This window comes from Callospermophilus lateralis, chromosome 1 (assembly GCF_048772815.1).
Source record: "Callospermophilus lateralis isolate mCalLat2 chromosome 1, mCalLat2.hap1, whole genome shotgun sequence".
In the NCBI taxonomy this organism is placed as follows: Eukaryota; Metazoa; Chordata; class Mammalia; order Rodentia; family Sciuridae; genus Callospermophilus; species Callospermophilus lateralis.
This window is the reverse complement of record NC_135305.1, coordinates 175,414,395-175,427,721: the sequence shown is the minus strand read 5'-3', so window position 1 is coordinate 175,427,721 and position 13,327 is coordinate 175,414,395. Positions and strand designations below refer to the sequence as shown.

General features: G+C 40.8%; 1 protein-coding gene across 5 annotated transcripts; it reads left to right on the top strand.

Moving 5' to 3' along the window:
• The first annotated feature begins 1,984 nt into the window (after window positions 1–1,984).
• On the top strand, window positions 1,985–12,711 carry Kctd6 (potassium channel tetramerization domain containing 6). Of its 5 annotated transcripts, XM_076868012.1 has the most exons (4): window positions 2,357–3,133; window positions 3,213–4,710; window positions 9,338–9,407; window positions 10,978–12,711. In XM_076868012.1, the coding sequence occupies exons 3-4, from the start codon at window positions 9,381–9,383 to the stop codon at window positions 11,662–11,664; spliced, it is 714 nt and encodes a 237-aa protein (XP_076724127.1). In that variant the 5' UTR covers window positions 2,357–3,133; window positions 3,213–4,710; window positions 9,338–9,380; the 3' UTR covers window positions 11,665–12,711. The 5 variants fall into 5 exon arrangements, with proteins under 5 accessions (XP_076724134.1, XP_076724127.1, XP_076724150.1 ...); XM_076868019.1 differs by lacking the exons at window positions 2,357–3,133; window positions 3,213–4,710 and adding an exon at window positions 1,985–2,070; XM_076868035.1 differs by lacking the exon at window positions 3,213–4,710 and having other exon boundaries at window positions 2,357–2,626.
• Window positions 12,712–13,327: the final 616 nt, after the last annotated feature.

Below are 13,327 nucleotides of genomic sequence, written 5' to 3'. Positions count from 1 at the left end.
CTACCACAAAACTCATTGTATTTTTCTGATTATAAATTCAATATCCATATAGTCTAGACAATAAGTAAAATTCAGAAGAACACTAAGAGGTAATAAGTCTTGAGCTGGGGATATAGTTCAGTTGATAACAGTGCTTCCCTCATATGCACATAGGCCCTGGGGTCAATCCCCAGCACCACAAAAATAAATAAATAAATAAATAAATAAAAAATAAAAGTAATAAGTCTCTAACATTTACATCTTATTACCTGCAACACTAAGATTAAGGGTGGGGTGTTTTTCCTTTGAAATTAATATATTTATTTATTTATTTTTGGTACTGGGAATTGAATCCAGAGATGCTTTACCACTGAGCTGCAATCCCAGTGCTTTTTATTTTTTATTTTGAGGCAGGGTTTCAGAAAGTTACTTAGGGCCTAGCTAAATTGCTGAGGGTGCTTTTGAACTGGTGATCTTCCTGCCTCAGGTTCCCAAGTGGCTGGGATCACAGGTGTTTTCCATGGTGCCCAGCATACATATGTTTTTAAAAACAAAATTAGGATTATACCATGTATACTATTTTGTGTACTTATTATTTTCACAAACACTTCCCTGTATCCTCACCTAGTTTTTGTGAATATGTTAATGTACTCAGTGACGTTGATGAAGCATGTTATTTACTTAGCCTATCCATTGGAGTGTGTGGAGAAAATCCAAATATCAGATATGACTGTGATGATCATATTGATTAAGAGTTCAACTTTGAGCTGGGCAGGGTGGTGCATTCCTTAATCTCAGCTGCTCAGAAGGCTGAGGCAGGATGATTGCAAGTTCAAAACCAGCCTTAGTGACTTAGGGGGGCCCTAAGCAACTTAGTGAGATCCTGTCTTTAAACAAATAGGCCTGGGGATGTGACTCAGTGCAGTGAGTTTAATCTAGGTTCAATCTCTGGTACCAAAAAAAGAAAAAAGTTCAACTTTGAGAAGCACCTCTCTCCCGTGCAGACATGAAATCCAGCTGAGGCAAGTGGTTCTCCTGGAGAAGGGAAACGGGCAAAATCAATGTCAAATAACTGGGAAAAGCATTTGGAAGGAGTCCAATTAGCTTTAAGGCTTTAGGTATTCTGCACCTTGACCTTTTGGCGTGGCAACCACCATCAGCCTTAACTAGGGCAGAGCTTCTAGCCTCCAAGTCTTTGCACGACGTCATTTAGGCTGTTGCAGTTGGCTCTGTCCTCTCATCTGCCTGCCCTTGGCTGCTCTACCCACCGGGCCGATAGGTGGCCCCAGGGGGTTCCTTAAAGTCCTTTTTATAGGGCGTGCTTCCTAACACAGGACAAGGCCAGGAGGGGGTCTGGTCACATGCCGGGAGTTCGGGTCTTCCTTGCCGACAGCATCTGAGGCAGGCAGGGGTCCCCTTCCCTTATTTCCACCGAAGTCTTCTAATTATGCCCCTCTCAACACTTAACATCTTATTTTGTCAACTAGCTGTTTCCTTGAGTCTTGGAGCCCGCCGCGATTTTGGTGGCCGCTGTACTCCCCAGGCTTGGCACGCAGTGGGTAGGGTCCATACAAGTTTGTGAAATGAATGAGGAGAAACACCTGTGGATACACCAGCTCAGATCACACAGCTAAGAGAGGGCGCAGACTTTGTGGACACGGGAGTGGGAGGACCCGGGACTGCAGGCGGAGGCGGGGAGCGGGGACGTATCCTGGGCGGGGCTTAGATAGCCGGGGCGGAGCCTTGGGGCGGGACTGGCGCTTTGGGGCGGGGCTTCGGAGCTGCGGTACAGCCTGCCAGACCGCTCAACTCCGGCTGCGCTTGCTGAATTCCCCCGACTGCCGGGCTCTCTGGCTTCCGTGGCCTTCCGCCCGCGCCGCCGTTAGGGGGCGCCCGCGCTCGAGGCGCCGTAGCTCTGCTGGGAAGGCGCCGCCCGCGCTGGGCAGCTGGAGCCGCAACTCTGGGCGCCAGCTCAGTCGTCCCTTCTGCCGCCGCCGCCGCCACCGCCTCCGGGCGCGGGCTCGCTCGTCCCCGCGCTCGCGCCCTCCGGCCGCCGGCATCTCCCGGCCGGGCCGCCGCCGCTGTCGCGCAGTGAGTGGGGCGGGCGCAGGGCTTACGGGGCCCGGGCACAGGAGGGCCGGGGATGAGGAGAAGCCGGCGCCCGGTGGCTAGGGGAGCGGAGCTGAGAGGATTGGGCAGGGACGCCTGGAGCCGGGAGGTGGCGGGCCGCGCTGAGGGGACCGCGGGGGAGCTCGGGCCGCGCGTCCCGGGGCTGGCACGAGCCTGCGGCGAGGCTGCCCTCGGCCGGGCCTGGGCGGGGATTCCGGGGCCCGCCCGGCAGGGACGCGCGGCCCCGCGGGCCGAGGTTCGGGGCTCCGGTGCGCGCCCCTCGCCCGGGCGGGGAGCATCGCCGCTCCGCGCCGGGGCCGGGTCGGGCTGCGGGCTTGGCTCCCGGGGCGACGGCGAATCGGGGGCCCAGACGGGACCCCTCTGGGTTTGCTCGGAAGCGCTGTGTTTTGGGGGTGGCGCTTATTAGCTAGCGCTTGCCCTAGTTTAAAGCGTGAGGAAGGGGGAGGCTTCTGAGCCCTGCCTTTGGGATTTTCTGGTCTGAAGAGACACACCGATTGCAGCCGAGTTCGTGGCTCAGGTGCTCAGATTTGTGGAGGTCGTGGCATTTCTCGTGCTTGATGTCAGAGGGGGTCCGTGACCGTGATCGTGGGGAGCCCCTGCAGCACCTGCTGGGCTGACGGTGTCGTGGAGGCTGTGTCTGGGGGTGGGACCGGGAAATGAAACGTGACAGAGATCCTGTTTGGATATTCTGCTGAAGTTATCAGGTTTCTTGGGTTCGAGTATACCAGTTCTAGAACAAGTTGATAAATCCAGTTTTGAGACTTTGTGAGAGAAGAGATTTGGGTGGCAAATAGATTTGGGATCACCCCAAAGGCTAAGAATGTGTTTGGGGTAGCCCAAGTATCTTCTCGTTCCCATATCCTCCTGGCATGTTCATTTTCTTCGCTGCCACAAATGCCCTAGTACGAGAAGGATCCTGGAATAAGAAGCTGAGCTAGCACAGGCCCGAACCCCAGATTGAGATGTTTTCAAGTGAACAAACGTGTAGCTAGGAAAAGAATATTTTTATGAGCAGGGGTTGTTGGTAAGTTGAGAGAACTTGCTCTTTAATTGAACACCATCGGTCAATATGGGTACTTGATTTTTTTTTTTTTTTTTTGCAGTGTCAAGTATCAAGGATCGTGTGGTCAAGATAGTCATAGATGCCATTGCTAAATTTTGTGATTCAAATAGTTATAAATCATATTTTAACCAAAGCATTTACTACTTAAAGGAGTCCCAGGTGAATCCTGTGAATCCCTCCTGTGTCTTGGATTTTGATAGTTGAGGGCTCTTTAAATTGAAATTCACATATTTATTTGCATTTGGCTTTACCTGGGAGATAATCCTGAGTCATGCTTTAGAGAAGTTCCTTCTCAGATCAGACATTCAGATATCTGTGCTCTGTAAACACTGGACTCTGCCCTTTACCTGTAGCGGACCTGTCTGGAACTCTGGGAAAATGTAGTCTTAAGGACATTGGAAGCACATTGAGGCCATCACCACTTTTTTGCCCTCTCTGCATGCCTATGCTCTAAATTACTTGTGTTCACATTCTCAAATTTCTTTACCATAGAAAAAAATTTTTTAAAGAGAGAGAGAGAGAGAGAGAGAGAATTTTTTTTAATATTTATTTTTTAGTTCTCGGCAGACACAACATCTTTGTTTGTATGTGGTGCTAAGGATCGAACCCGGGCTGCACGCATGCCAGGCGAGCGTGCTACCGCTTGAGCCACATCCCCAGCCCTACCATAGAAATTTTGTTTACGCTACTGCCACAAGTATTTTCACATTGGTATAATACTTGTTTTATATTCATGATCTTGTTTATTTTCTCCATTTCCGCAAAGAAGAAGCTGGGTGTATGGGTGGTTTACTCAGGGTCTCATAATAATGAAGCAGTTGGAATTCTGGTCCTTCCCTTCTGGTAGTCAGTTCTCTTTCCTTTGCACTGCCTGCATGTGACTTCAGAACCCTACTCCTGGACTATTGCACTATAGGCCAGTTTTTACTTTCATGTAGGGTTTAAATGGTCTAATTACTTTTGGGAGAAGTGATATTATCTTATTTTATCTCATGGAAACTGAGGATAAGAGGAATTTTATGATTTTGTGACTCTTTGACAGTTCTTTAGCAATCAGTCACTTTTTAACCTAGAGTTCCTCTCTTCTAGACCACATGGTTGAGAGAGGAGAAAAAAGAATTACTTAAGAAAAGATGCAGGTTAGGTTATTATCCAGGGCTGGGGCAGTGGCTCAGTGGTAGAGTGCTTACCTAGCATTTGTGAGGCACTAGGTTCGATTCTCAGCACCACATATAAATAAATGAATAAAATAAAGGTCAACCAACAACTAATTTTATATATATATATATATATATATATATATATATATATATATATATATATGAGAAAAGATCCATTTCTGCATTGGTTGAGTTAGGGCTAATCTAACACCATAATTGCATTATCCTGTATGTCTGGCTACTTGTGCTGGCTTGTATGTGGATGTTAACCCAAAAGACTCCTTTTAGATGTCGCTGAACTAGTTACTATAAAAAGTATTTCACTTTCAAACTCCCACGTTTCAAGAACAGAAACTCAGTACAAAGGCAATTTTGAAGGTAAGTATAGATGGAGAGACTTTATTGAGTCCTGCCTTCGGAATGCCAGACACAAAGGTTTCAGTAGAAAAGCATTTTAAAGGGCTACCTGGAAACTCTGGGAAGGTAGTAGTTAGAGATTTTTCTTATTACTTGTTCAAATTTGGAGGTTTATATTGCAGTGTATAGAGTAATATATAGGAGTAGGACTTTTGGCCCTGCGGGATTCTTAAGTCTGTAGCAGAAAAGATCAACCAGAATTTTGGGTTAAATTTAGTTCATTATAACTCATAATCCTGTAAATGCAGTTTTATTGTGGTAAGGAAGGTGGCATTTAGGGGTTAGTTTTTTTTTTTTTAAAGTTGTGTATGGACATAATACCTTTATTTTGTTTATTTAGTTTTTTTATGTGTGCTGGAAATTGAACCCAGTGCTTCACACATGCTAGGCAAGGCCTCTACCACTGAGCCACAACCCCAGCCCGTGTTGGGTTATTTTTTTAAGCTAATAACTTATTATTGGATTGTGTGTTCTCCAGATTTTCTACCTTGAAAAATCTGTAATTTCTTTTTAAAAAATATTTTAGTTGTAGAAGGACATAATACCTTTATTTTTATTTATTTATTTTTATGTGGTGCTGAGAATTGAATCCAATGCCTCCTGCATGCTAGGCAAGCACTCTACCACTGAGCTACAACCCCAGCCCTCTGATTTCTTTTAAACTTTTGAAAGTTCTTCAGTATGTTTTCCTTAACTGAACTACTGCAAACATTATACTGTCTAACCTTTTAAGAATAAACATAGGCAAATTTTTGGTGATGATTTATAGACTTTGGGACAAGAATTTAATTTTATCAAAGGTCAGATCTTTTCAGATGAACTGATTTTTACCAGGTCAGGAAGTGTTGCGTTTTGAATTTTATAATTGTGCTTGGTTGCTTTTACTGTCTTTTAAAACAATCTTTAGTAAGGAAAATCACCAAAAAGAGAAATTTGTTGTTGTTGTTGTTACCCTTAGAATCTCCGTTCCTCACAAATTATCTGACATATAAGATTTTTCTTTACCTTCATCAAATGAAACAGGCCCATTTGATGCCCATTTCAAGGTCTGTCTTCTACTGCCTGTCTTGTGGTCACTTCTCATTAATCCTCCAAAGACTGTGCAGAAGAGAGAAAAGATGAAAAGCAAATGAATCATTTTCTAATTGTTAGCAGCTCTGGAAAATGATTTGGTAGAAGAGATTGAAGCTATTCTGGAAATTCTTTTGGATTTTGTTTTATTTCATCCATCTGTATTGCCTCTGATATGTTCTGAATAATAGCCATTAATTCAAAATCCAACTATTGGGTAAGCAGTAATCTTCCTGGCTTTTTTTTTTTTTTTTTTTTTTTTTTTGGTTTCTTGCTTTATCAGAGCATCTCTACTTAGGACATTTAGAAACAAGGAGTAGAGGTAAAATTTAATATTTTTTCCCCTTTGAACTCTTTAATGAGCAATTTGATTTTTTTAGAATTTAGTTATTGTTATTGGAAGTGACTAACCATGACTGTGCTTCAGTTTGTTTTGATGAATCTTATACACAAGTATAGGAAGACTTTTGGATGCTTTTTAAGAAACATGGGCTTATGTAGATTTCCATAATTGCTTTCCTAAATTATTAAGTTTGAAGTTTCTTTACATCTTTGTACAGATTCTGGGCTTTTGCTGTGGAACAGATTTATGGGTATCATCAAATTTTCTTTTATGACTGCTCAAGAAATTACCCTGTTTTGATTTAGAAGTAAAAAAGAAAAAAGAAGGAAAGAACTAGAAATAGACCTTGCCTAACAGTATAACATCAGTGTCTGTTAGTATTCCATTTCTCATTTAACAATTAGGATATTGATGGATTGGATTCTTTATGTCACTTAAGTTCTTTATGTCATTCCATTTCTCATTTAACAATTAGGATACTTAACAATTAGGATTGGAGTTCTTTATGTCACTTATTCACACTAGTGAGTAGGTTTCTGCCTTTAAAAAAATTTTTTTTTTTTTAGTTGTAAATGTGACTTTAATATTATTTATTTATATGCGGTGCTGAGGATTGAACCTAGGGCCTCAGACATGCTAGGCAAGTGCTCTACCACTGAGCCACAACTCCAGCCCCAGGTTTCTGCCTTTTTAAAACTTAGGTTCAGAGGAATTTTTACAGACCCTTTATGACTGGTTAGGCTGAGTTATGTACAATTGTAAATAAATCCCTAGTAGGTGGATAGGTTTAATAGGTAGTTATAGAGAGTCTAAAATTAATCTTTTTCAATTTCTTGGTTTTGGGGGTTCTCTTTTTTGAATATCTGTTCAAGGAGGGTATTTATGGAAAGATCTAGACAAGGGGCCAGAAAACCCAATACTTATTCAGTTATTTCCCAGCTGTGGGCCTTGAACAAGCCACTTAGTCTACTTGGTTTCTCTATTTTGCATCTCTAAATGGGGACAGTAATCTGTGCTTGGATTATTATATCAGCAGTATTGGGGGATGGGAAGATGTACATATCATTGTCTATTTAAATTGCTTCTTCTTTCTGGAATCCCTTCTCAGGTTGTGCAAATTTTCTTTGTTCCACTGAGTGAGCTTTCTTTATTTTCTGATTTGGAATCTTGGACTTTCCTCCTGCAGGTTCTGCCAGTCCATCTCTGTAGCACTTTGGAATTCTGTACTTCAGTTGCTTGTTGCCTTCTTTTGTAGATTGAAGGCTCCATGAGAGCAAGGGTTGCCCTTTTCCTGTTTCTGTATATCTACATTTGCACATATGCTCCCTCCCCCTAGTTGATTCAAAATAAATGTTGATTGAATGATCAATTATTGAGGTATTAGGAAATAATACTTTGAGTGACAGGGAATGCCAAAGATGAGCAGAACTTACCAGAACTTCCGAAGGACAGGCCTTTTCAGTTGCACAGTTACTGATTTGTTGTTATCAGTATCAGCATGAGATGCTGGCAAGACAAGTTGGTAAAGTTCACTTCTTGGTTCTGTTTACTTCAGACACCATTTATGAAGCAAGTCAGAGGAATCCAGATTTGTCACAGCAGCCCTGAATTTGACATTTGTTCCATTTCTCACTCAGTAGCATGTCTATATCCAACTGCTGAGTGTAAAGAGTAAAAGCTGCGCATCCTCTGGTCTACATTTTAGCTTGTTTGCTTTGAAGAATTTGCAAGGTGGAGAAATAGATGCTTCAGGCTCTGATTTCAGCCCATGCTGTGCTATGCAAATGTTCTCTACATGCCTGAGTGACCTTTTGAGAAAGAGCCTTTGTGATCTTTTGTAGCCAGAGCTTGTTCTGGGAATTGTGTACCAGATTCCTCTAAAAGTGGGAAAAGTGGATCTGTTCAAAGACTGCATTAAAAAAAGCCGATGCTTTTCCTGGATGAATACGGAGAAGTCCGTGTTTCTTACCATCTCTTGCCAGCGCTTTTGAAATTTGCTCTACAGTTTGCTTTGCAGGTTGATTTGGGGAATGGAGTGTGTGAGAGGGAACTGACTAAGGCTAGGAAGTGTTTAAGTGCTCTTGAATTGTAGATAAAAATAAATTGAAACTGGCATCATTAGCATATGGGTGTTTATTAGTGTCCTAAGGCTGGCTCTCTAGGAGTGCTGGCTAACAACTCTGACCCCAATCAGAAAGGTTCTTTTTGTCCCAAATAGGGCTCTACCAATTTGTCATTTAAATTGCTTTCTTTTTGTTTTGATTATTCATGAAGATAAATACCTCATTATTAAAAGTATAACTTGTTTTTTATATTATACAATAAATACTATTCTGATATATTTCCTTAGAAAGTGATACTTGTATCTTGGGAAATTTATTATGTTTAATGTGTTTACTGAGATGTTTAATTTATGCTGATGAATAGAATTTCCTTTTTGTTTTCATACTGGGGATTGAACTCAGGGGCATTTTACCACTGAATTGCATCCCAGCTCTTTTTATTTTTTTATCCTGAGACCGGGGTCTGGCTAAATTGCTCAGAGTGACCTTAAACTTGGAATCTTCCTTCCTCAGCCTCTGGAGTTGCTAGAACCACAGGCATGGCCACTGTGTCTGGCTTTCCTTTCTCTCTCTCTCTCTCTCTCTCTCTCTCTCTGATACTGAGGATTGAACCTAGGGGTGCTGTTGACCACTGAGCTACATTCCCAGCCCTTTTAAAGTATTTTTGATTTTTGAGGCAGGGTCTTGCTCAATTGCCCAGGCTGGCCTCTAACTTGTGATCCTCCTGCCTTTCTCTTAAATGACCTTTCTGAGAAAGACCATCATAGGTTTGTACCAAGATAAGGTTGACTAGTTAACCATAATATTCTTTTATAGACATTCTAAAAACTGACTTTTAGAGAAGAGAGAGAATTTGAATGGCTGATTTATTTCTATGCTTCTCCTTTTACTCCAAGTATAGGATAGTTCTCTGTTCTGGACAGGCTCTCAAGATGCCCATAGAACGTCCTGCCTGGTCTTTGCCCTGTAGTAGGCTTTAGTTGAACAAAGACAAGTAGTTTTTCTGGTGTTTGGCCTGCTCTGTTAGGTGAGAGAAGCTTTTTTTTTTTTTTTTCTTTTCTGTTTTCATAACTGCTTATTCTATCGTATGTCCTTTTTTCTCTTTCCAAAGTTTTCCTGGAAGCTGGGCTCCTGAAAACGCAGCACTGGAACAGATGGATAATGGAGACTGGGGCTATATGGTGAGTAGTTCTTGCAACTGCACTTTGAAGGCTGGAAAATTATTTTTGTACCTTTTTTCCCCCTTATGTAGCCTTAGATATAACATATCTTACAAGAATGCAAATTAGGAACTTGTGCAACTCCTTCCCCCTTCAATTTGTTTAGATGTATTTTTTTTGGAGGGGGGTGTTGTTTTGTTTGGTGTTTTAATGGAAGCAGACTTAGTATGGACTCTTAAAGCAACTTTTAATGATCATTTATTTGAGAGACATCCCTTTTTGATCTTTAAAGTATGTTACTCTTAAACTTTACTGAGATGTTTGTGGAGGACATTTTCTTGTGGCTAGGGAGATGACAGTTGAGAATGTGCCTCTTCCCCTTTTTGTGTGTTCCTGTGTCTCCCTCTTTTTCTCCTCTTCTGGTAATATTTTACTTTCCTAGTATCTGAACATTACCTGCATCTTTACTTTTTCTTAAATATTATTTCTAAAAGAAAGATATGTGTTATTTTAAGGGTTTTGTTTCTCACATTAAAGGTCAGATTATAATATTAATGTTACAAATGTGAATACACTATCAAGTACTCTTCCAGTATGTGTTGGTTTAGTGGCTAGGTTGTGTTGACCCAGGTGTGTGTGTGTGTATGTGTGTGTGTGTGTGTGTGTGTGTATTTAAATATTCATTTTCTTTTTAGTTATAGGTGGACACAATATTTTTTTTTTTTTTTTTAATTTGGTGCTGAGGATCGAACCCAGTGCCTCAAGCATGCTAGGCAAGTGCTTTACCTCTGAGCCACAACCCCAGCCCACCCAGCAGTATATTTCAACTTAGTGTTTGATACTCTTATTTCCATAAAAAAGTTATCAAGATTAGGTATGCACAAAGTTTTGTTTTTAAAGTTGATTTTATGATTTGTTCTTTTTTGAGTGGGGAAACCTCAAAGAAATATTAAAAGTAGATATCTTTACATTATCAGATAATTTTATCTATGTTATGTTAAATTGAGCTAAGAAAACTGAAGATCTTTAAAAAAAAAAAAAAGCCTGAAAAAAAAATTAGTGTATTTTAGTTTTTCTTTTGATTTCCTGTGACCCAAACACTTAGATACTGGTCCTGAAACTGTATGGCTCTGAAGTCATGCCCTTGATTATTAAGTCTTTGAAGAACTGAATGTATCCTTCTTTCTTCCCCTCATCCCTGCCCTCCACCAGGGATTGAACCGAGGGGACCTTTACCACTGAGCTCCATTCCAAGCCTTTTTACATTTTATTTTGAGACAGAGTCTCATGAAATTACTAGTGCTAGCCTTGAACTTGGGATCCTCATCTCAACCTCCCAAGTCTCTGGGATCACAGGCATATGCTACTATGCCCAGTTCCTTCTTTCTTTTCTATTGAAGTAAATGTTAGATCCCTTAATCTGTGTGGGCTTGTCATTGAAAGTAAAGCCATTTGCATTATAGGTTTGTCAAATATGTTATAGTTTAAAGGAATTTTAGTACTAGCTTTTCTTGTTACTTTTAATTTTCTTAATTTGTCAGTTAGGATTTACAAAATTTCAGGTGACTGATTATCTTTTAAAAAATTTCAGATGACTGACCCAGTCACGTTAAATGTAGGTGGACACTTGTATACGACGTCTCTCACCACATTGACACGTTATCCAGATTCCATGCTTGGAGCTATGTTTGGGGGGGACTTCCCCACAGCTCGAGACCCTCAAGGCAATTACTTCATTGATCGAGATGGACCTCTTTTCCGATACGTCCTCAACTTCTTAAGAACTTCAGAATTGACCTTACCCCTGGATTTTAAGGAATTTGATCTGCTTCGGAAAGAAGCAGATTTTTATCAGATCGAGCCCTTGATTCAATGTCTCAACGACCCAAAGCCTTTGTATCCTATGGATACTTTTGAAGAGGTTGTGGAGCTCTCTAGTACCCGGAAGCTTTCTAAGTACTCCAATCCAGTGGCTGTTATCATAACTCAATTAACCATCACCACCAAGGTCCATTCCTTACTAGAAGGCATCTCAAATTATTTTACCAAGTGGAATAAGCACATGATGGACACCAGAGACTGCCAGGTTTCCTTTACTTTTGGACCCTGTGATTATCACCAGGAAGTTTCTCTGCGGGTCCACCTCATGGAATACATTACAAAACAAGGTTTCACGATCCGCAACACTCGCGTGCATCACATGAGTGAGCGGGCCAATGAGAACACAGTGGAGCACAACTGGACTTTCTGTAGACTAGCCCGGAAGACGGATGACTGATCCCCAGCGCTGGAGAAGAAGTTCCTGGAAACTGACTCTCCGGGAAATGGAAGAGACTTTTTTTTTTTTTTTTTTAATCACAATGTGGGCTTTTTTTTTTTTTAAATATTTGTATTTATTTGAAGGCACTGAGAACTGAGAAGGAAGTTTTATGCTTTAGCAGACTCTTCCATGTTTTGTTTCCTTTACCCTGAGTATGCATGTGCCTGTTCTGAGTCTCCAGATACCTTTTTTATAAAAAGAAGTCTGAAAATCATTATGGTATATAATCTATCCTTAACAGAGCTTTTTTTTTTTTTTTTTTTTATTACAGTGCTAAAATGATTTCTGATAAAATGGCCCCAAATAACTAGAAGGCTAAAAATACAGGAATGAAAGAAAAAGCAGAATACTCATGATGCCTTTGAAAAAAAATCAAATATCATGTAGGGTGACCTAGTTTCCAAACCAATAAGCAGTATTATAATATTAAAGGAAAACTGTTCCAATCATTTAAAGGTACTTATTAAGTACTGCTTTTCACAGTTATGACAACTGTTACTTTCTATGCATATAAATCAAGCAACCAAATATCTGTAGCCATGGAAATATCTGACTAGAAATATTTATATTGGATTCTGAATACAAAATGTCCCTGTGGTAGAAATCTTACTTCTTATGCCTGGTGCAGTATAATTCCCAAGTGTTCTGTCTACCAGGAAAAAAAAAAAAAACTAATAAAAAATGAAATAAGAAAATTAGATCTGTATTTTTTGTTTGTTGTTATTACTTAAAGGAGAAAAATCATATTCATTGTCTGAAGTATGCATTGTTTATGTCCTACTCTTTGAGAGGACTCAATGGAACCTTAGATTGTAGTTTATAAGAACTCTATTGTGTCATTGAAGCAGGGATGGACAGAATTTGTCTCAATGTCTAAAAGAGTGCATATTTGAATGGTGAACGTGCTGTTTGACGAAGTTTCCATTGGCACTTATATTAAAGATTACAGATTTTTCTTCAGTTGTCATAGTGCTGAATATGACTCATTATTTCAGTTTTGTCCTAAGCACGGGGACAAGAGTGACTATTTTATCCTCATATATTGTGGTTACCCACAATTGCATGTTATTATCAAAGCTAAGTTTATTTCTAAAAAGAAGAAATAAACTGTTGTAAATGAAGAAGAATCTGGAATAGTTGAGGAAATGTATGTAATTTTGTTTATTTCATTGTAGTCTCTGCGCCCCCCCTCCCCCTGCCCCCCCACTGGAGATTGAATCCAGGCCTCATGCATCCTCAAAGCTATATTCCCATTCCCATCCCCTTTTTTTTTTTAGAGAGAGAGAGAGAGAATTTTAATATTTATTTTTTTAGTTATCGGCGGACACAACATCTTTGCCTGTATGTGGTGCTGAGGATCGAACCCAGGCCCCACGCATGCCAGGCGAGTGCGCCACCACTTGAGCCACATCCGCAGCCCCTTATCCCTTTTTATATTACTTTGAAACAGGGTCCTGCCAAGTTGCCCAAGGTAGCCTTGAATTGGGATCCTGTTGCCTCAGCCTCCCAGGTAGTTGGGATTACAGGGATGTATCATGCCACTGGCCTGGCCTGGTTCTGGTCTTATTTTGCATTTGATTCTATTTCTTGAAAGTTACTCACAGGAAGGATTGTGTTAATT

What these genes read in the sequence shown, in the direction of transcription:
- Kctd6 (XM_076868019.1), top strand. Translation starts at nt 9,381, where the DNA reads ATGGATAATGGAGACTGGGGCTATATG. An exon ending in ATGGAGACTGGGGCTATATG is followed by an intron (nt 9,408 to 10,977) that starts GTGAGTAGTTCT and finishes AAAAAATTTCAG; the next exon opens with ATGACTGACCCAGTCACGTT.